This window comes from Amphiprion ocellaris, chromosome 3, assembly GCF_022539595.1.
Source record: "Amphiprion ocellaris isolate individual 3 ecotype Okinawa chromosome 3, ASM2253959v1, whole genome shotgun sequence".
NCBI classification, from domain to species: Eukaryota; Metazoa; Chordata; class Actinopteri; family Pomacentridae; genus Amphiprion; species Amphiprion ocellaris.
Window position 1 is genome coordinate 23,819,403 of NC_072768.1, and position 24,208 is coordinate 23,843,610.

The following is a 24,208-nucleotide window of genomic DNA, read 5'->3' on the forward strand; positions in this document are numbered from 1 at the left end:
ATCAGCACAGTCATATCTTAAACAATCAGCTAGCTAATGGTTACATTTAATCGTTAACCAACATTCTAGGCCAGGGGTGTCAAACTCATTTTAGGTGATGGGCCACATTCAGCCCAATTTGATCTCAAGTGGGCCAGACCAGTAAAAGCAGAGCATAATAACCTATAAATAACCACAACTCCACATTTTTCCTTTGTTTTAGTGCAAAAAAAGTACATTCTAAAAATGTTCACATTTAAGGAATTGTCTTTTTACAAATCATTATGAACAGCCCGTAATTTCTGAAGGAAAATAAATTCAAATTCATCAATATTATGCCTCAGTTTATCATGTAGACATTACAACTTAGAGATCACAGTGGATCTACAAAGGTACAAAACATTTAGTCACAGGTATCTGGAACTGAACGATATAGTATTTTACTTTATGATTAAAATGATAAGTCAGACAAAAAAAAGACAAGAAACTTGACAAAATATGACAAAAATGAGACAAAAAATGACAAAAATGAGACAAATGACAATAGCGAGACAAATAATTTGACAAAAAAGTTACAAAGCGACAAAGAAATGGACAAAAAGCACAAGCGAGACAAAAAGAAAACAGAAAACGACAAAAAACAACAAATAAAGTAAAACACAAAATGACAAAAATAAGACAAAAAACCCAAGTGAGACAGAAAGGAAACGCAAAACGACAAAAACGAGACACAAAATGACAAAAGCATGAGACAAACAACTAAAGTCAGACAAAAAAAGACAAACAACAAAATGAGATGCAAAATTACAAAAGAATAATGAGCAATCTAGTATTGTACTTTATGATCAAAACAACTTGTTATGGTCTAGAAATTATTTTAAATTTCTAGTTTTATAAATTTACAATTTGCAGTGAATGTTTACTCTGTAATTTTCACGCTTTACACAGTCGTCCCGCGGGCTGGATTGGACCTTCTGGTAGGCCGACTTTGGCCTGCGAGCCACATGTTTGACACCCCTGCTCTACGTAATGAGAGATCAGCTACAAGCTGAGCAGTCTGTATGTGTGTGTCCTACCAATAGCAAAACTGATCAGAGCTTATTGATTCTCTAGTATTGAATAATTTAAGGCCATTGACCCATTTATTACCAGGTCTTGTTAGCCATCCCCACCCTCTTCCCTAGAGTCCATGGTAGCATGGTATTCATGACATACTCTGTGTTTTCAGCCTGTATAATTTCACATAGTTAATTATGTCACACTGCTTTATCTGCACTTCATCTTGACTTAAAATGAACAAAAGAAAAACATTAACATATATTTGAAGGAGTCTTCCTTACAAATCTGTATTGATGAGCCACAGTGGTGACTGCTGTCATTTGTTATCATTAGGTCACTGGTGTGGTTGGCAGAGCTGAACTTCTTTCCTCGATCTTTCTACTGGCTGCTTTCCTCGCGTACACAAAATCAACAGGCGCAGACCAGTCCATCGGTAAGTCTAATCTATCTCACCAGTCTCTCACTTATTATTGTTCCAAGTACAAGACGTACTGCGTTAGTTTCATTAAAGCTCTTTTTGCAGGTGCCTTTCTAAATTTCAAGACAGACTCCAAGAGATTCAGTGACCTAAAGGGTCTTTGCCGACATTGTAGTTATCCTCATTCATTAAAAAGCAGAAATAGCCCAAAATTAGATGCATGTGTGAGAAAGGTCTTGTAGCCAGCGGGATTAATATCCAATCAAACATCTGGGTATTCAGGTGATGACAATTAAGTTCACAATTTTCCCAAGTTGTTGTAATAAGTACTGTATTTAATTAGTCTAATGAAATTAATATAGCCTAGGAATGAACACTTTTTTTGTGTTTGGATGCAGTGTTGCATCTAAACACTTCTGTATAATTACTGTGTTTCAATAACACCCTGAGGAAGATTTCTAAACCCTTTTAAAACATTCAGCATCAAGTACATGCCCTCAGACTATTAACTGGATCCACACTGAATTCAATTTTCAGTTCAGTTCAATTTTATTTATATCGCGCCAATTACAGGTCAAATTGTCTCAAGACGCTTTACAGAACCCATATGCCTGAACCCCCAGAGCAAGCCCTAAGGCAACAGTGGCAAGAAAAATACCCTTTTAACAGGGAAGAAACCTTGAGCAGAACCCAGCTCTTTATGTGGAGGGACCCATCAGCCTGCTGGCCGGCGGGTCGAGAGGGACAGAAGAAGTAGAGAGGTGGAGAAGTGGAGGGATGGGAGAAGAGGAGGATAGGGAACAAGGAACATATAACACACAGTGGGATCCATGTATGATAACATAGATGATACCTATGATAAGAAAGATGATACATAGAACACTGAACAACTGTAGTTCTGCATCAGTACTCAATTTATTTTTGATACAACAAAAACAACAACAGCAAACCATTACACACACAACCTTGACTACAGTGCAACCAATGGTGGAGTTTTAAGGTTATTAATGATTTATGTATAGAGTATTAGTAGAAATTTTGACCTTCTTATTCAAGTATTTTTACTCTGCCAAGGAACGTGGTGGAGTTATGTGATGATCAGCGTTGGTTTGTCTGTCTGTCTGTCTGTCTGTCTGTCTGTCTGTCTGTTCGCAACATTACTTGAAAATGGACTAACAGATTTGGATGAGATTTTTAGGGAAGGTCAGAAATGACACAAGGACCAAGTGATTAGATTTTGGCAGTGATGCGGCTTATAGTCTGGATCCATGGATTTGTTAAAGATTTCTGTGTCATTACAAGGTAGCAGAACAGCATCACTCTTAACTATGACTACAAGTGACCACTGCATCAGCTGCCTGCTGACAATCACATGATTGCGATCCTACTACAACTCGACCACTGCGGACCACGAATTGTTTCAAGATTTCATCCATCAGAATCATACAACAACTGAGCAGCCTTGGCGGAGTACTGCGCTCTCTGAGTGCTTTTCTTGTTTCTTTATGTTTTACTATTTTCTGCATTATTTAGCAATAGTGAAGTCATCAGGACTATTAAATAACAGAATTTGTCAATGTATCAGATTATAATCACTGAAAGTTCGAGTTTGACAGCTCCATCAAGCGATGCATTTTAAGATACTGAGAAAACACAACATTGCTACAGGGTTTGGTGTATAGAGCATTTAGATTTTTCTCCAGAGAAGTAAAATTTTCTGTAATTTATGCACTATTGACCTACACAAGGTTGTGCGTAATTTGTCCTGTATATTTGCTTTCTTTGTTTTTCAGTATGGGCTCCTATTGCTCTGACAGTAGTTCTAGTGGCTGCAGCGACTCTGTGTAAGGAACAAGGAATCACCGTTGTCGGCATCTGCTGTGTGCATGAAGTGTTTGTTGCGCAGGGGGTAAGGCTCTCTTTTTTTCTCATCGTCACAGAAAACATTACACTAATGAGCCAAAGCATTGTGACCACCCCTGCCTAAAATGCTGTAGATGTATCAGTACTTTCCCGCAACACCATGTCACTGATTTATCCTCCTCGTGTCACTGATTAATCCTCCTCAGAACTGTTGGTACTCAACACTGCTGACTAAAAGCCTTTCCGTTTCAGAGATGCTCTTAGCATGTCGTCTGGCATTGTCAAAGTCACCAGGCACACAGACTATAAAAGCCCCGCTGTTCATGTACTGTCACATGTATCCCAGACCATGATATGCACTGCTGTCAGTCACTAGTTAACATTATTTCCTCTTTATGTGAGTGGTCACAATGTTTGGGTCAGCAGAGATTGTTTCAGGTGAAATCTAAAAAGCTGGATTTGAAAATGTTTTACATAAAAAATGTTGAAACTTGAATTAATCTGAAGGTGCTTACCCTTCTAATGTTGATATGATCCTTCCTCTTCCTTTCTTTTATCTGTTGCCACTGTCAGTTCACTCTGCCCATGCTGCTGGACACACTGCGGCAAGTCCTACAAGGTAAAGACGGTTTCCCCTACGCTGTCCTACAAACTCTACTGAAGCTTATTGTCCTCGTCATCAGCACCCTGCTGCTCGTCATCATCAGGGTCCAAGTCATCCAGTCCCAGCTTCCTGTCTTCACCAGGTAGGCAGTGTTGCAACAAAGTGCAGCTTGTATTTCAGTGGGCAAGCCTTTCATATGTGGACATCTTTTTTTTTTTTTTTTTCACAGAGCGTATTGTTCATAATAATAACAACAACTGCAACAACTACTACTATAACAACAACAACAGCTATAACAACAACTATAACACATATAACAAATATAATAATCAGATATTAGATATCATCTGATTATTGTATTTATTGGTTACTCTTTATCTCAAACAACTAGAAGAAATCCAAAATACAAGGCCAACCAAAGCTCGGGTCTTAGGAGGCTACAGTTTTTTTTAGTGAATCTGGAATTGATAGTTCCAGTGAGGCTCATTTTTCTCATAAAGTCTTTGTTGCTCTCAAAAGAATGGCGTGATTGTTTAATTGTCAGTGCATTGTAGTTAAACCTTTGGGTTTGACCAGTATAAAAAAAACTGCTGCTGTTTCTTATCACACAAAAGGAAAGGACATTTACAGATACTACAGGCCAGCGGAATGCAGTTAAAGTCATGATTTGAATGTAAATGGATTGCAGGATTACATAAACACATTATTCCTGCCTGATTCTTTATTTATTTCAGATTATATAATGGTTTACATAATGTCTTTATTTGTTAAAAGCGTAAAGTCTTCCCATGGCTGCTGAATAAACTGCAGCTGATGGATGTGTCTAATAAGCCTACATTTATTCTGTAATACATCCAGAGCTCTGCTTGACACTGAAGTATACACACATTTGCATTGTGTTTCAGTGCAGTTCTAATTCCCTGATCTCAAATGTTAAAAGCCACCAGTTGTATGGAATTTAAAAGCCAAAGCCACTGCAAGATAAAAAAAACTGTAAAAGTATTTAATTTAATCCTCTTACATGGCAGTGAATAAAACTGAGAAAAGCTTCTAGATTTAAATTATCTTTTTGTTCCTTTATTCATTTCCACTAAGTTAAGAGATAGATATCAGGCACCCTTGATTAATTCTGGTGCCCTTGTGTAATATTTGTGGTATGGGAGCGCTTAAAGGTGAGCTTATTGTCATTGAGTGGAATTTTGTGATAAACATAGTAGATGAACAGAACATGTGATCCCCTCTTACCCACGGTCTTTTTGTCAACTATAAAGTAGCTGCTGTGCTAATTTAAATATGAGACTAACAGCAAAGTTGTAACATCAATTATGTAAGCTGTCATAGATAACAACCGAGAGTGATCAAAAAGTTCATAAACAGAGCATGGCACGGACCGTGCATGCAACTGGTACAAGCCGGTTGACACACAGCGTAAAAAAACATGCAATAGTTGAAGGTGTCTGCAGTGATGGCATGACAGGGCATTACCAGAGAAGATACAAAGCTTCTGCTGATATGTACGGATCCAAAACATCATTGAGTAGTTGAGGATTTTCCACAAAACTTTAAATGTGATGGAAACGTACACTACTGTTCAAAAGTTTGGGGTCACTTAGAAATGTCCTTATTTTTGAAAGAAAAACTTTTTTTGTCCAGTGAAGATAGCATTGAATTAATCAGAAATACAATCTTGTTAATGTGGTAAATGACTCTTCTAGCTGGAAACAGCTGATTTTTAATGGTATATCTACATAGAGGTACAGAGGCCCATTTCCAGCAACTGTCACTCCTGTGTTCTAATGGTACGTTCTGCTAGCTAATGGAGTTGAAAGGCTAATTGATGATTAGAAAACCCTTGTGCAGTTACGTTAGCACATAAATACAAATGTGAGTTTTCATGGAAAACATAAAATTGTCTGGGTGACCCAAGCTTTTGAACGGTAGTGTATATGTTCAGTTACTTTTGCACCCCTAAACTTTTGGCACAGTGTGTTTGAGGGCTGTATCTGCCATGCAGTTTTTGTGATATTAATGTAAGCATACTCAAATTAAAGCTCAGACTATTTTAATGTAGTATGCAATATTTTATTTCCAGTCGAATGTTCTCAAGCACAGTGACAGATGAACAACAGATATGTACCTGTTCAGATGCTATCGATATCAAAGGAAATACTTCAGAATGAGAAATTCGATACTTAAGGTTTGGATAAAATCTGGGACCAGCGAGAATGCTTTGCAAATTTCTGCATGTTATTAGTTCTCTTGGATTAAGTGTTTGAGTCTAAACTATTTAGAAAGCGTCTGTCCAGGTTTCATCCTAATGGCATTTGAGGGTGAAGATAAAATTCCAGACAATTAGCCTAGATAGCCTAATCCTCTAGTCGTAATCCTGAAGCTGTCTCCAGATTGTCTGAGGGAATTTCTATGTCCAAGCCATAACAATACCACATATTTAGATTATCACTTCCTCAGTTGTGATTTGTTTCTACAAAAGTGGTCTTGTAAAACAAGTTTGGACTACCTGCTGTACCAGAGAAGTTCAGATGCAAGTAGTGGCTGGGGGTGCTTAACTCAAATAACAAAGAGCGATAAGTCATGAGTTAAGAATGTGAGGATCTCGCTGGCAGCTGTGGAGACAAAATATGTCTGTTGTGACTGCACAATTGTCTTAAAATTCAGATTTTCTGTCGAATATTTTCACTGTGACAGTCTTTACCAGATCGGATAAATATTTCTGTATGTATATATTTATATGATTAGTAATTATTGCACAATTATCCATTGAAATTTGCCATATATCAGAAGTTGGGTGCTAATGTTCTGGTTGACCTCTAATATTTCCTTTAGTGCTACATTCTGGCCTGATTTCATGTATTAGACAGATTGAAATGTAATTTACCTGTTCTACAATGCCCTGCAGAGGATAGGCTCTTTGATGTTGTTACTGTACCTCCATCAAAATAGATCTCTGCACACAAGCCATTGGATTGCTTTTTAAGAATGTGACTGTGCTCAGTAAATTTCATTAAACTAAGGAAATACTAATAATAGACTCTTTATTTTAGATTACCTCACAGAATTCCCCTCAAACTGATATATTCCTGCCAGCTGTATGCTTCTTCATAACAGGCAATAATCTGAGATTTTACCTCCCTGCCAAGGTAGGTAGGACTGTGATAGTTACGGAACTGTGCTTGGCAGGATGACAGAGAGAGAGGGTATCTTGTCTCAGATGAAATCTAAAAAACTGAAACAGTAAAACGTGTTAATACATAATCTACACTGTAGTTGTTTGTTTTGAAAAGAACGTAGCAGACATGGAAACATTTGAACAAGCAAGTCCTTGATACTCTTTCATGGTAAGAATCATTTTTATTGTGTTTTGTAAGGTCTATAAACAGAAAAATGACGATGCTTCCTATTGCCATTCCCATAGCCCCCCTCAACTAGATGGCTCTCAAGTTAGTAGGAGTGCTTAAAAATAATGTGAGGCCATCTGTCTGAAAAGTGAAGCTGAACCTGAAGTGAACCTTTCAGCACAATAGTGATCCTAAGCATACTTGCAAATCCACAAAGAATGGCTCCTAAAGAAATAAAGAAGAAAAGGTTTACGGAATGGCCTAGCCCAGAATTATATCCTATTGAAATGCTGTGGAGTTTGAAACGGGCAGTAGATGCATTAAACCCTTCAGACATCTTGCAACTAAAGGAATTTCGAAGGGAAAGTGGTCAAGAGTGCCATCAGGCTAATGTCAAAGACTGCTAGACATGTATACAAAACCCCTACAAGAAAATACTTCAGCTACAATGGTCAGTACTAGCTTTTGAGTCAACAAAAAAAACATTCCATCTGTCAACATTGGCAATATCTATGGGAAATGCTTACACAGATGAGCCATAACAGTAAAGCCATCTTTCTAGTATTGTGTACGTAGATCCCCTTTGTGCCACCAAAACAGCTCTGGCCCATCGAGATCTAGACTACACAGACCTCTGTAGGTACTCCATGGTATCAGTCAACAAGGCATTAACAGATCCTTTAAATCCTAGAAGTTGGGGCCTCCTTGAATCCGACTTGTTTTTTCAGCATTTTACACAGATGACCGATCAGATTAAGATCTGGGGAATATGGAGGCCAAATCATCTTGATCTCTGTCATGTTCCTCAAAGACTTCCTACTAATGTGTGCAGTATGACATGGCTCATTATTCTGCTGAAAAAAAGCAGTCTGAAACTATTTTTTGGTAAATAGATATGGTTATAGCTACACTGCCATTCAAAAATTTGGGGTCAATTAGAAATGTCCTTATTTTTGAAAGAAACGCATTTTTTTCAATGAAGATAACATAAATGATGAGAAATCCAGTCTAAATATTGTTATTGTAGAAAATGACTATTTTAGCTGGAAACAGCTGATTTTTAATGGAATATCTACATAGCTACCATGACTTCTGTGTTCTAATGGTACATTGTGTTTTTTAATGGTGTTCAAAAGCTAATTGATGATAGAAAACCCTTGTGCAATTATGTTAGCACATGAATAAAAGGGTGAATTTTCATGGAAAACATGAAATTGTCTGAGTGACCCCAAACTTTTGAACGGTAGTGTACATACCAAGGATATTGCACTATTTAATCATGTTTAATCTGTGCTCCAGCCATTTCACCGCAACATTACTTAATATTTTAGTAGTTAGTGGTGTTACTTTTTTAAAGTTCAAAGTTGTTCAGCTTTTCCTGTCTATGATAGTTGATATAATTCTATGCCATATTGCAGATCTGTTTGGAAACGTATCCCTACATACTTAAACCTAGACCTTTGATTGACAAGATCAAATCTGTTACCCTTTTCAGTGTGGAATACACAACATTAATGTAACACAAGATTACTCTTTTGCGCCTTTTACCTTTTAGACTAAGTGGCAATCCTCAGGACTGAAAAATGAAGCCAGTGCGAAAGTAGTCTCACTAGCCTGCCCATTCTGTAAAACACAATGGTGTGGCTGCACCACACAGCTTTCTGCTGTAGGGAAAAAGCAAACTACCCTATATGACTTGTTTGCATTTCTTTAAACCAATCACAGTTGTTGACTGCATTCAATTATCTATTTTAACGACAGCGATTGTCGCCCCGCGTGCAAATGCTCCCTCTCAACAATTCCACCTGTCACTATTTTCACTGAACAGTGAAGCCACATTCTTCACAAAACCTTGAATACATTGACTCTGTAGTGTGTACAAAATGTGAGGTACTTTTTTCTCTGTTAAACTTATTGGTAATCTTGTTATTGCAAAGAGAAGCAACTAATTTCTGACTATTTTTGTAAAAATAATTTTGCTTGTTTTATTTAATTTTTTTTTAAAAGCTCAAATGGTTCATCTGTGTAATGAACAATTCTGCTTCTGAATAAAGTCAGGGAATAGTTGTAGAGTTATAAGCCTTAGCTGTTGTAATTGGTACAGAGAATATGCGTAAAAATATCTTACACCAGTACGCCATAATCTTGTACATGTCATTAGGCTTATTGTAGATGAGCCAGTAATAACTGCACAGTGCTCAATGGTTAGCTTTCTACCCGACTTGCTCTGACATCATGAAAACATAAACAATAATTACCTCACAAGATAAGGATTACAGTATTTCTTTGTGAGCCAGGTGATGCAGTTGCTTTTCAGTAACTAAAGAGCTTATGGCATAAAGGTAAATGCCTTGCTGTTGTCTGACCTAAGAGCAAATTGCTATAAATGCTGGTTAACATAATGTTCTTTATAGAAACTCCTCATTTTGCCTTGTATATGGAGAGTTATTTTATTAGTCCTATTTTGCTCTATGAAGATCTATTCTATTAATTCTTATTTTTTTTTCCTCGTTATTGCTCTACCATTATATTCTACATGTTTTTATCCTCACTTACTCTACCCACCCAATGCTTTACTGACCACACTAATTATTTTTTCTTCATTTTCTCTTGTAGATTTGATAACCCGGCAGCAGTTAGCCCCACTCCTAGTAGACAGCTGACTTTCAACTACCTACTTCCTGTGAACGCATGGCTTCTGCTGAATCCTTCAGAACTCTGCTGCGACTGGACTATGGGCACCATCCCTCTTGTGGAGTCACTTCTAGACCTTCGTAACCTGGCCACCCTTGTGTTCTACACCTTTCTGGGCCTGCTTGCTTACCATAGTCTGCGCTATAGACACAGCTCTGCCAAGACTGTCATCATGGTGAGAGAAAGTTTATTGATCAAAGCTACGTTTATATAATATACCATTGAGTCCAAAAACCTAAGACTGCTCGCTCTGGTGCAGTATGAACCCCTCTCCACAAAGGTGTGAATGAGAGGTTTGGCATGTTTCAGAAAATTGAAGTATTACCAAGGAAGAGTAACACTTCATTGGTCAGGGTGCATTTTGTGTACCCTGACCAATGAAGCTTTTTCTTGGTCAGGGTACATTTGGTGCAGGTGTCCAGAGTAGTGCAGTATCATTGTCTCTCCACAGTCGAAGATTTATCAGTAATTGGGAAGATTTATTGTGTTTTTTTTCATCAGTTGTGAAATGCTGCTATATCTCAGCTCACCCTACATGTTTGACCTTGTTTCTCCTGCAAAAAAGCAGCTGACATGCTGTTTGTCCTCTAAGGCCACCTCCAACCAGCCCTCCTCTGACAGAACTTTTGGTGATTGGACTCTTGCTTTCTTTATTTAGCAAATTCCCTATGCATAATGAAGTTCCTTTTCCAATCTTTCAGTGAACAAAGCTTGTTTTATAAGTCTTTTGATGGTGTGGTCACTTTCAGTCTGCCTGATCCTGCTTTGGATTCAGTGGATCCAGTTTCCACAATGTGTTTTAGAGCTCCAAGCCTTCAGAAACTAGCAGTCATGCCTTGATTTTGCACTGAGAAAGCTCCTGTTTCCTGTTCCCCACTATCACAGTGTTAGTACACAATGTTCTGCTAGAAACTTAAGGCATTGTGAAATTTGCAACATTTGAACAATTGCTGCAGGTTGATTTACTTCAACAATCCTCTAATATATCAATTGAGGCCACCTGAATGTCATCTGGATATTGCCCAAATTAAAGGACACAACTCAAAGCAATCTAACCTTTTGTACAGGTAAGTGAACATGGTCAGTGAAACGAATTTGTCTCAATTTGATTGCTGATCTAAAAAATAGTGTAGAACCTGAAATGCCTGTGTGGACTGTCAGTCATCCAAGTCATAGTAATCCTAGGAGGGACGTTCCTGAAGATTTTTGATCTCCCGTCCAAGAGACCTATTCATTTCTGACCTGAACTAACTAGTATTTAAGAACCTAAAAGAAAAGTTCAGTTGCTTTCTATTAAAGCTCCTGGAAGAGCCTGAAATATTTCCTTTTTAATTTACATGCTAGAATTTCTTCTGTTTTTCAAGATTTTTTTAATCCTTATCCTTTCTGATTATTCTCAGATTTACATAAACATATGACAGATCGTCAATGTGGTTTCAAACTTTTGCACTCCACTCTATATGGTCACAGTTTATGTGTTCAGCAAAGTTTGGAGTTCAGACTGAGTTGTCAAAGGACATTAGGGGAAGATAAAACACTATACAGTAATGCTAGTGTGACACATAGCCAACTAAATGTATCCTCTTTGCTTGTAAGAAAACAATAAGGCCATGAACTGTTTGTAAATACACAATACCCGGCTCAATATGCAACGGCAGTATTGCTGCACAATACCACTTAGGTTGAAGTCACAGCACATAATCTAGAATAACAAAGACTGGAAGAGCATCCCTTGCAAAAAGGGAGATTTGCATGCTCTATTTGTATTTTTTTTGTTTGTTTTGTTTTCCATTACAGGCTATTTCAGGATATGAAGCTAACATTTCCAAAACCATGTGCTAAAGTGAATCCTCGTGTTCAACAGACATAGCATAATGATATTTTATCCTACTTAATTGGGTGTTGAAGCAACATTTAAGCCAGTGCTAAAAGGAACCATTACTTGTTAGTGGTCAGTTTTACTACAGTATTAGCGTTGTGTACTATATTCATTTATTTTCTCTTCGTTACTCCGCCAAGGAACACGGCAGAGTTATGAGATGATTAGCAGATGTTTGTCTGTTAATCTGTCTTTCTGTCCATGAGCAACATTACCCAAAAAGGGACAAACAGATTTGGATGAAATTTTCAGGGAAGGTCATAAATGACACAAGGACCACCTCATTAGATTTTGGCAGTGATGCGGCTGGAACCACAGATTTGTTAAAGATTTCTGTATCACTGCGAAATAGCGGCACGGTGTCACTGTAACTATGACTACAAGTGAACACTACGTCAGCTGCCTGCTGAAGATCACAGTATTGTGATCCTACTACAAATCCCCCGTGGTGGACTTACTGGGACTTATCCGTCAGAAATCATACAACGACTGAGCAGCCTTGGTGGAGTACTGTGCTCTGTGAATGCTTTTCTTGTTCATCATGCTCTAGTTATTACTGTAATGTAATGTATTTGTAGTGATATTTACTACATTGTTGTGTGACAAAACTAATAAAAACAAAAGAACATAATTACCAGCTTTATGATAAACAGCTATTGTATGTAGCCATAAAAGATGACGTTCTTTTGTCCTTCATCCTTGTTCTTAAGGTTTGTTAGATTACATTGTTGTATGAGTAACTAAAATAGAATCAATGCTGATGACATAATTCCCAGCTTTATCATAAACTAGTATAGTAAATATAGCAGATAATGATGCTTTGTCCTACTTAATTAGACACTGGACCAGCGCAAGTCATTGATTAGCTGTGACTCTATGGAATAATCTACAGAAAGCATTACAGTAAATGATAATATAGTAAGCGAGGTGCATCCCTAGATCACGTTATATTTAGAGCCCTGTACAGAGAAGGTTAGGCTTAGCCCTATCTCTCCACGGTGCCATTTATACCTAACATGACATCAGCCAATTTGGGTTTTAATGTTAATCTTTTGATTACCCAGTGCAGTTAGTGTTGAATAGATTTGATAAGTGGTTAGTTGATAACATTGAAAATGCTACAAGCTACAGCACTAGTTTCTAGTGAGGTTCACTTTTGTATGAGTTTTAAAGGAATGAACGGGTGGTGATTGTTCAGTGTGAGACACAGATACAAATTAGCATCTGTTGTGCAACAGTCCCATAGCTCTCGTACTTGAAGGTCAGTAAACTTCCTCACAGTACTGCTCTAAGCTTTAGTTAAGAAAGATGAGCACAAAATAAACAAAATTTTGACCTTTGCAGTTTTTATTTTGTTTTGCTAAGAGCATTTTGGAATATGTTGCATAACACATAACAATAGCATACCACATCAACCTACTTAGCATCATTACATGGCTTCCAGCTGTCTCACATAGAGACACTATTAGTTTTAGATAAATGCTGTCCCCAGGGAGCCCTGCTCTCGTTCCTTTTCCCACCTTGGTGGCTTCTGGTTGATCAGGATAGCTGCACATAAGAAATTAGACTGCTCATTATTGTCTATTAAATAATTGTTTAGTCATTAGAAAAAAAATATAAGAGCACAAAGAGGCATATGTTGATTGTTTCTTTTGCCCAATCAATAATCCAAACATAACATCAATAACTACAAAAGCACTCAGAGAGCACAGTACTCCGCTGTTTATTCCCCCATATGGCGTTGTCAGAAATACAGCATTTGTTTATTAGGTATTAATGATCAGAAATCATGACAACATAGAATGTGCCCATTTAATATAGATGTACCCACAAACAAAATGACTTTGCGCTGAGCACAGGCGTGTGTTATGCATGTGTACGTTATGTACGGATACCGAATCACGTGACCCAAATATGTAGCTGGTCGTAGGAACTGATGGAACTCGGAAACACCCCCACAATTTAAACAACTGTTCCTTGTATCATTTCTGACAGATAAGTCCGCAGCAGTGAATTTGTAGCAGGATCGCAATCATGTGATTGTCAGCAGGCAGCTGAAGTAGTGTTCACTTGTTGTCATAGTTACAGTGATGCCGTGCCGCTATCTTGCAATGATACAGAAATCTTCAACAAATCCGTGGATCCAGACTATAAGCTGCAAATCTAATCACTTGGTCCTTTTGTCATTTCTGACCTTCCCTGAAAATGTCATAGAAATTCATTAGTCTGTTTTTGAGTAAAGTTGCTAACAGGCAGACAGACAAACCAACGCCGATCATCACATAACACCGCAGTGGAGTAATAATCTGTTGTCACATAAGACCAAGAAAACCGCAAGAAGTCATATTTGGAAAAAACTGAACCAGCAACTTTTTGGGGGGCCTAAATGTTTCTTGAATACAGAAATATCAAATTGTTGGGAGCCCGTATAGCTGAACAGGTTAAGCGGGTGACCCATGTACAGGGGCTGATCCCCGATGCAGCGGCCCGGGTTCGATTCCCGCTCGTGGCCCTTTGCTGCATGTCTTCCCCCACTCTTCTCCTTCCTTTCCTGTCCGTCTCCACTACATCTATCAATAAAGCCGAAAAAGGCAAAAAAAAAAAGTAACATTACAAAAAAAATTTAAAAGAAATATCAGGTTGTTACCAACTGTCTTTATGTCAGCTAGTCCAAAAGTAATCTAATCATTTTAGCTCTACCATATGTATACAATTGTTAGTTTGTGTACAACATTCAAAGTTTTCTAAACCACAGATACCTTGCTTTAGACTGCAGCATACTGTCAGAGAATTTAATGGTACATAATGAAGCATTTGATGTGTGTTGTAGGAAATTGAAGAGTTTTTAGTAGATTGTATAAACTGTTGATTTTTTTTAAAGTGAAAAGTAGTAAACACGACCTCTGCATCCAGCAACTTATTCTTTGTGCAGACGTTTCAAAACTGCAGAATGGAACAGTGCACCACCCCCACTTCTGTATCAGCTAACAGTCCTCCTGCTCATCTTTGGTCATATAAGGGTTTTGCTTTGCCTTTCTTCCCAGCAAACATGTGGCATGTATTATGTCCTGACCATTTCATAAAGACATTTTAGACGGTAGAATTTTTTTAGCTGGAAGCAATGGGATATCTTTTTATGTCTTTGTAGACATCAGTTAACTTTTTTTTGAAGTTTTTTTTTTTTGGCCTTTTTCCGGCTTTATTTGATAGGTGCAGTGTAGACGGACAGGAAAGGAGGGAGAAGAGTGGGGGGGAAGACATGCAGCAAAGGGCCACGAGCAGGAATCGAACCCGAGCCGCTGTGTCGGAGAAACCCCTGTACATGGGTCGCCCGCTTAACCCGTTGAGTTATTCGGGCGCCCTGACATCAGTTGACTTTTAATTTTTACTAGCTGCTTAGAGGAATCCATGATTGTTAAATGTTATCACAAGGTCTGAAGAGTCAGAGGATCTATTATGCTGTGTGAATGCCATCAGCTGAGATGATTTCTAATTACAATTCCTGACCTTCTTAACAAGTCAACAACAAGTCAACACATTGTCTTACAGTGTGTCAATACTGTACTATTTCATCCTCATCTCTCACCTCTGTATATATTGTAAATGTTATTACTACTGTTCTATTATTATTTTATTCCTATTACTATGTCTATTGCTACATAAGCTGCTGTAACAATGTAAATTTCCCCTGGCGTGGGGAGAAATAAAGGACTTATCTATCTAGCTTATCTATCTTAAAAGTCAAGTTAGTGTCAATGAAATTCTGAGACTGTGCCAACATACACATTTCAAGATTCTGTAAAGTTGTCTGTCAGTGTTGTACTTCTTTTCATTTTAAGAATCAACAAAAAGCATGGTTTGCTATTTCTTGTGATTTCAATGATGCCATGTGTAAAAAAAGATGAAAAAACTGTTTATTCTGATCTTATTTAACTACTGAGACAACATGGTTTGGTATGAAGGTGCTAACTAACTTTTTATGGAGGTGGCATCATCTTTTTTTCTTTTTTTTCATCTTTGATACCCTTTTTTTTTGTTTTAGCAAGATCTCTGAACTTTGTTTCGACAACCTTTATTGTCTCTCCCCCAGGCCCTGTCTTTGATTGTCCTTCCTTTCGTTCCGGCGTCCAACCTCTTCTTCCCTGTGGGTTTTGTCGTGGCAGAGAGGGTCCTTTACGTGCCCAGTATGGGCTTCTGTGTGCTTGTTGCACATGGATTCAAGATTGTCTCGCATAAAGGGTGAGTGCTTGGCCAAAGTGATGTTAAAAATATCTAATCTCTGGGTGCCTGGATAGCTCGACAGTTTTATTTTTATATATATATATACACACACACACACACACACACACACACACACACACACACACACACACACACACACACACACACACACACACACACACACACACACACACACACACATATATATAATATCTCTGGTACCTTGGTGCCTCAGGGACACAGTGACACAAGCTATTTCTAACACTGACACTTTTTTTAGCTGGAGGAAACTATTAGTATGAAGATATGGATGACTCCAGTTTTGAATGGCCACAGTTTAACCTTTACTATCTGAAAAAGAAAAAAAGTCAGCTATTGATAAAAAATAACACTGCACCCTCATAATACTTACAAAATTATCAGCCCCTGAAACATCTGAAGTATTTGTTTTATTGTATTACCTAATCAATATAATTTTGAACTCTTTGCATTTGAAATTGTAGGCATTTGAAGAAGATCTCCTGGTTGATGATTGGAGTGCTATTAACGACACATGCAGTGAAAACATTTAACAGGAACTGGGACTGGGAGTCAGAATATACTCTATTCACATCTGCCTTGAAGGTAAGCATGAAAAAACCATTGTCTTTTATTACCTTGTTATAAAAGTCTTGAATATACAGACAGCTCATCAGTTTAGATGATGATTAACCAGTTTTTATAGTTTACAATGAAACCCAAGAAGCTGATTGACATGTTTTTTAAAATACCTGTCACTTCAGGTTAACAAGAACAATGCCAAGTTGTGGAATAATGTCGGCCATGCTTTGGAGAACCAGAGCAATTATGCAAAGGCACTGCAGTATTTTCTCCAGGCCACTCGAGTCCAACCAGGTGAGAAACCGAAGTCAGGCATTCATAAATCACTTGTCCAAATCCATTTGTCTCTAAACAACATTATGGTATTGTACCTGTACAAAAAATGGGGTGTCAGATTATTTCTTAATTAAAACCAATAATGTGAGACCTCACATAATGTTTTGTTTAGTGGGATACACGGAGTGTGGTAATATTGATGCATACATGCAGATGAGGCTATCATTTTGGCTTCAGATCACCAGAAACTGTAGTTGTGCTGTAGAACACTTCTTGGACAAACTTTTTTTCAGTTTTTTTTGTAAACTCTTAGAAGCTCTGATTCAACTGTATAGTTTTAAAATTTGTTTAGTTATCAAGCGAATTAGGGCTGCAGCTATCAATTATTTTAGTATTTGAGTATTCTATCGATTATTCTGGCGATTAATCGAGTAATCAGATTCCGTGCTTGGCATGCACGTTACAGCATCAAAAGTGGAAGTGAGCATACTGTGTAACAGAAATAACCATCCTGGTGGAACTCGGGTTGACATCTGCAGTGTATTGTACATATATAGTATAGTACAGGTGTAATGTACATATATAGTATATTACAGGGGTATTGTACATATATAGTATAGTGCCTGACTATGTTAAACTGGCTTCGTAGTTCAGCCTCTGATCTGCTTAATGCCATAAATTCTTGAAAAGCTGTGCTGGTTAAAATAGAAGTGTCCCATCAAATTTAGAATCCCCTTATAATTTAATGATTATAGGTCTGGGTCTGTAGAGGATGAAGTCTGGATCCAGACTAGTTAGTGACCTGGGGTCCAGGATGTAGTGGATTAAACGAATCCTTAAATTTTTCCTCGAGGAATTTTAGTAATCGAATTACTCGATTAGCTCGAAGACTCGTTTCAGCCCTAAAGCAAATTCATCTGTTTTTTGCTCATTCCCCCAGTCATGGTCTGCTGGTGTTCATCAGTGGTATTTTCCTGTGTTTCTTATATACTGAAAGCATTTGTTTGTTTGTTTTTTGGTAAATCACGGTTGGAAGTGCAGTCACACAACAGAGATGGCAGATTTTTTTTTTCTGCAAATTCACAAAGCAACACCAGGAAGCTTTTCATTTTATTTTTTTTATTTTATTATCCCTTATTAATCCCACGAGGGGAAATTCTGATTTTCGCATCTCTCCCCAACTGGGGGAGTCAGAGCGACGGGTCAGCTGCGGTACTGGAGCAGGAAGGGTTAAGGGCCTTGCTCAAGGGCCCAACAGTGGCCACATCGGGGTTTGAACCTCTGACCTTCTGAACAGTAGTCCAGAGACTTAACCGTTGCACCAACACTGCCCCGCAGAAGTAAAAAACACAAGCACTGAAAAACAGTGTTGTGGTTCCTGAAATACTCTCACCTCGAAATTGCGAAAGTATTGTATTGTAAATTGTTTCATGTAGTGTTTTTGCCCTTTCTTAACAGCGTGTGCTGTAGAAAAAAAAACAGAATAACAAAGGTTGCTTTTAACATGATCAGTAATAGTTTCCCTTAAGGCTAGTTTTCCTGCGGAACAAAGATGAAATGGACATTGAAAAATGTGTTAAAAAAAAAAAAAAAAAAAAAAAACATTATGAAATGAACCAAAAATAATCACAGAATCATTGCTGAGACTAAAGACGATGTAAAATCAAGGAAAGAATAAATGTAGATTGTGTAAGATAGAGTGCAACAGAATCCGTTGTGTAATGACTATAAAATGGAATGAGGCCATCCTGCATAAATCTCATGTGTTGAAAGGAGTAGCTGCTGAAGCAATAAATGCTTGTATAGTACCACTTGATATCCTGTCCAAAAATATGACAATAAACATCCCTCAACTTCAGTTACAAGTTCAGTTGGATTGGTGTTTACTTGGTTTGCCTTGGGTTCTTACTTTTTCTTGGCATAGCTAGCCTGTTGTTTCATTAGTCGATTAATTAAACTCCAAAATGTCGTTGATGCATTCAAACGAACCTACCTTAAACTTCAGTTACAATAAATAACATGTACAGTTATGGCAGTTTTGACTTCTTCCAGTTTTTCAGTTCCGCTTCATGCCTTAGCTTTCAGGAAGCTTGCCATCAGCTGAGACATCAGCATTTTTGCTGGTTCACCACCCATGAGTGTTTCCCCAAGATTAACAGTATAAACACATTAACTCAGTGAGGATTTCCTGCTATGCAAATCACCAAGCTTGTTCTGCTTGTCCAAACTGACCTCTTTCAGTGATTCACTTTCCCTGCTAGTTCCCAGAATGATTTATTTTACTTCTAGACTGCTTAAAATAAGGTATATTTTTCCTCTGACACTATTAAAGTTTTATTTATCATTACTAATACCTAATATTAGTTAAAATATTCCATTGCGACCCTCTATGTTATAGAGAAGGTATAATGAATGGCAGGATGAATAGATTAGATGGTGAATTAAGTAAATGTGTGAAAATACATTAAAAATAAACAGGCCAGGTCATTTTCCTTTCTCATTCTTTGTCCACTGTTTCTGCAGATGACATCGGGGCTCACATGAATGTTGGAAGAACCTATAAGAACTTGAATAAATCCAAGGAAGCAGAAGATGCTTACTTGGTTGCCAAATCCCTCATGCCACAGGTATGTCAACATTTCTTGTACAGTCCGAAGATTTTTGAAGCACAATACATTGAGCTATGGGAAAGTTCAGAGGGCAACTTCTTCATTTCTCACAGCAGCTGAGACACACCTCTTTGCTTTTTTTGCTTCATTCTGTACACTTATTATTCATGTTGTCATGTTGTGCAGGTTTGTTGTTAGCACAGTTCATGATGGAGGCAGATCCTGCTACCCACAAAAATGAGAGCCATTTAATCAAATCATGAATCTAGTGTTAAAGTAAATGCAGCAAACAGTCATTAGTAGTGGTGGGACGCGATTGAAAAAAATTATCTAATTATTGACAGGCTTTGTAATTAATTAATTGCGATTAATCACATTTTTGTCAAATAACAATATTTGACACTATAAGTAAACTTTTTCAATTCAAATAAATTTTGGCTGACAACTGACTCGATGAATATACTTGTATGTAAACTAGCTGGCATTGAACTTCAACGAGGACAGATTCAGCAGCTTATTTCTCACCTTAAATGCTTTCAGAAATACTTTTTGCTGAACAGTTTTCATAATAAAAGAGAAAGTTTGCGGCCGAGCCGTCAAGTTGGGTCGATGTTTCTGCGGTAATTCACACAGTGCATCCTGTGTATCTTCTTCACGGCTGGCAAACAGACTTTAGGTTCATTAATGCCGCCTACTGGGCTGGATTGTGCATCAGTGTTACCAGTGAGCCAGAAAATAGGGAACTGAGAAAGGTGTGATTAAGTCTGTTATTTTTTTTTCTGTGATTAATTAATCGCAATTAATGCATCAAAGTCCCAGCCATATTAATTACGTTAATTATTTTTTATAATTTGGCTTATATACACCACCCTTCAAAAGTTTGGGGTCACCCAGGCAATTTCATGTTTTTAATGAAAACTTACACTTTTATTCATGTGCTAACATAATTGCACAAGGGTTTTCTAATCATCAGTTAGCCTTTCAACAGGATTAACTAACACAATGTAGCATTAGAAAACACAGGAGTGATGGTTGCTGGAAATGTTCCTCTGTACCCCTATGGAGATATTCCATTCAAAATCAGCCATTTCCCGCTAGAATAGTCATTTACCACATTAACAATGTCTAGACTGTATTTCTGCTTAATTTAATGTTATCTTCATTGAAAAAAAATGTTTTTCTTTCAAAAATAAGGACATTTCTGAGTGATACCAAACTTTTGAACAGTGGTGTAGTAACCATCAAATTCCTTCTTTGAGTGACTCAGTATTGCTCAGTATTGTTTTTTGTACCTTTCTCCAGAGAGTCTCGTCTCTCATCACCCAACTGAAGCTCATTTTGATGTTGTTGGTTGGTTGTTTGACTCTGCTTTGAGTTGTGGATGTGTTTGCGTGCATATGTCACGGCACGCCCCAGAGTGATAACAAGAACTGACTCCAGCTCTGGGCAGGTTTTGACATGCACCTGTTGGAATTGAAGTTGGACATTTTAAAACTGATGAGACAGCTTCTTCCTGCAGACTTCACCTAACCAAGTAACAGTTTCTTGCTTAACACAATCCTCTTCATCAGTTCATTTGCCAAGTTAGCAACTGCAGCTGACTTCAGCATCCAGCTGTTACTGGCTGTTACCAGCTGCCACCACCGGCAAGACTGCATCTAGAATGAAAGCAGTGATAGTTAGGAGGATTAGTTACAACACACATTACCCATAACTGGGACACTGAGCCCAAATGGAATCGACAACCAAAAATATAATCTGCACTACAGGCTAATTTCTCAGAACAGTGATTGTATTTGTCCCACTATGACTAGACAAATTTTCATCCTCTCTTTTTAATTCACTTCATTGCTCAGATGTTACAAAAGCAGTGAGACTTGTCTGTTGGCCTCTCATCAGGTCATTCCTGGTAAGAAGTATGCGACACGTGTGGCCCCAAACCATCTGAATGTTTACATAAATTTGGCTAATCTGATCCGGGCCAACGACTCACGGCTGGAGGAGGCCGACCAGCTCTACCGACAAGCAATCAGCATGAGACCAGACTTCAAACAAGCCTACATCAGCAGGCAAGACTTTGTACCCAGCAGATGTGTCTTCTCAAAATGTCAAATAGCACCCAAATTCAACACCCTGTTCCTTCTGCCAGCACGTTTTTTAATATTCGCTGACTTTATACTGTCAGACATTTTTTGTTTGTCCTTTCTGTTCTATCAATAAAGTTAGTCATTGTTTCTAGATTATTGATTTATTTATTAGTAAAACATTTCGTTTGCATAACCTTTTTGGCTTTTCTGGTATTTAAGGGAAGTTGATTTCTGTCAGTAAAGGATTATACGCTGAATATTTTTACAATAACTCACCCACAGTGGAAAAATCCTGTTATACTTTGAGTCCTAATTTCTTTTTATTTATTTTTTTTTAATTTTTTGGCTCAGAGGGGAGCTGCTCCTGAAGATGAACAAGCTCACAGAAGCCCGTGACGCCTACCTCCGAGCCTTGGAGCTTGATCGCACCAACGCTGACCTTTGGTACAACCTGGCCATTGTCAACATAGAGATGAAAGACCCATCCGAAGCCCTGAAGAACTTCAACCACGCCCTGGAGCTTAACCCACGCCACAAGCTGGCACTTTTCAACTCAGCACTTCTCATGCAGGAGTCGGGTGAGTGACATCTGCAATGAGCGAGTAAATAATCTAACCCAGTCTCCATCTGGAGTAACAGCAGGAATCCACTTGCTAACTGAAGGAGTATTTGTCACTTGTGTGAAACCTTTTCATGCCAGCAGATGTGAACAATGGAAATAACCTGATTTTACCTTTGGGGTGTAACCAGGTTTTCAAAAGTTGTCCTTTCTGTTGAAATAAACCCTACATGCACCAGCTTGGTGCTCGTGGCCAAGTTTCTGTCAGGTCTCGCTTCATCGCTTTAGTGAAAAAAAAATCTGTTTTGTAAGCAGTGATATTTACAGCAGGTTTGACTGGAGGTTTAGGCAGTTGACGTTCACTTCTTCCACCCGTGTTTTTTGCTTTTTATGTCTAACGGCACTTTTCTAACAACACATTCCTGCTGCAAGTTAAGCCAAGAGCCCTGTACAGTGATGGCTAAAAACATCAAGGACATCCATGTTTATTTAGGGCTTATGTAGGGTGGTTCAAACAATATTGACAAAGAGGTGAGTACTTGAGGTAGCAACAGAGCATGTTTTTCTTTTCCTTCTGTACCATGTTCACCTTAGAGTGACTCTCTCCAGTCAGCCTTAATGTGTCATCACAGGTGTAAAGGTTTTTTATTGGTACTTCATCAGTCAAGAGGTTTCTAACTGTTGACTTACCCCACCGTATTATCTTGAAACATAATACTAAACTCTTAAAGGGTCCCATGCGTCCAACTCGTAAAGCATGATTCTTCCAATTAGTTTTTTTAAAAAAATGTTCTTTTCTGTTATTGTTTTTTTTTTCTTGTGAATCCTGAAGTGTTTATTTTTTCCCCCCTATCCAGATATAAACCTCATCATGTTCTGTATGTGGCTATGTGAACATAAAATACAACACTGTTTATTTATTTAGAGATTAACAACACAAAAAGTAAACATGGGAATTGAATAGGGAATTGTCAGGACCATTTTATTGAATGATGTGCACACTTTCTTATGTCTGGTTGATGCCGGCGTTTTTCATTCGAGGCTCTGCCGCTTGATCTTCTCTCAGATGAAGAAAACAGTTGAAGGAGTCGTTTTACAGTATACTGCAGCACCACAGCCAGTAGAAACTCTCTAAGAAATGCTTCACAGTGTAAGCTCTTTTTGTATGTTAGAAGAGGTGAGATCTTTATCACCTCCTTTCCAACTTTTGATTTTGCACAGACAGGTATGAAAGAGGGCGGGGCTCCAAGCATGCCCCAAGCCCTTTTTTTGTCATTTTTCACATTCCCACCTTTGCTACTGCTGTAGCTCATTCTTATCAGTCACACTGATTTTCTTTATTGATTATGGAAACAGTACACTTTTAAGCATGTAAATTTGTTAACTGAAGACAAGTTCTGAACAACAGACTTGAAGGCTAATGCAGTGACCAGTGATCTAACAAGCCATGCCTCTCAGTGCTACTTGTGAATGCAGTCTTTTACATTACATTTGTCTCGTCAACCAATAGATTGTTAAATTTCCTTTTCCCTATGGCCTTAAGAATATGCATACAATTTTACTTTTAGTCTGGTTGGTGATGCCACGTTAGACAGGTCTTGGAGAGAATGATTTCAACCTAACTTTGACCTCAATTGTAATTCTCAACATTTGTCAAAACCAAAACGTCAAACACCTGTATATAATTATAAATAATCTTAGTAGTAACTTTTTTATGAGGCACTTCTAAAGACAATGTTTTACAAAGTGCTCTGGTAGACAAATCAAAAAGTGGTGGACAAATATCAACAGGAAACAAGATAGTAAGGCCAAGCAAAGCTAGGCAAAAATAAGATGAAATTAGAATAAAGTTGGAAGAAGAAAACAATATTTGCAGAAATACAAATGGCAATATTTTGATAGTAATAAATACAAATAAAATAATGTATATAGTATAGTACAGGGGTATTGTACATATATAGTATAGTACAGGAGTATTGTGCATATATAGTATTGTACAGGGGT

At 37.9% G+C, this 24,208-nt stretch overlaps 1 protein-coding gene across 2 annotated transcripts in view; it reads left to right on the forward strand.

The window, feature by feature from the left end:
* Positions 1 to 24,208, forward strand: part of tmtc3 (transmembrane O-mannosyltransferase targeting cadherins 3) — a 33,317-nt gene that overhangs the window by 4,852 nt on the left and 4,257 nt on the right. For both annotated transcript variants that reach the window (XM_023263587.3, XM_055008933.1), the window contains 10 exons: positions 1,372 to 1,471; positions 3,250 to 3,365; positions 3,893 to 4,065; positions 9,896 to 10,148; positions 15,943 to 16,091; positions 16,577 to 16,697; positions 16,856 to 16,967; positions 19,473 to 19,576; positions 21,458 to 21,627; positions 21,997 to 22,223. In XM_023263587.3, coding sequence (XP_023119355.1) covers positions 1,372 to 1,471; positions 3,250 to 3,365; positions 3,893 to 4,065; positions 9,896 to 10,148; positions 15,943 to 16,091; positions 16,577 to 16,697; positions 16,856 to 16,967; positions 19,473 to 19,576; positions 21,458 to 21,627; positions 21,997 to 22,223 — 1,525 coding nt within the window. The remainder of the gene's footprint in view (positions 1 to 1,371; positions 1,472 to 3,249; positions 3,366 to 3,892; positions 4,066 to 9,895; positions 10,149 to 15,942; positions 16,092 to 16,576; positions 16,698 to 16,855; positions 16,968 to 19,472; positions 19,577 to 21,457; positions 21,628 to 21,996; positions 22,224 to 24,208) is intronic.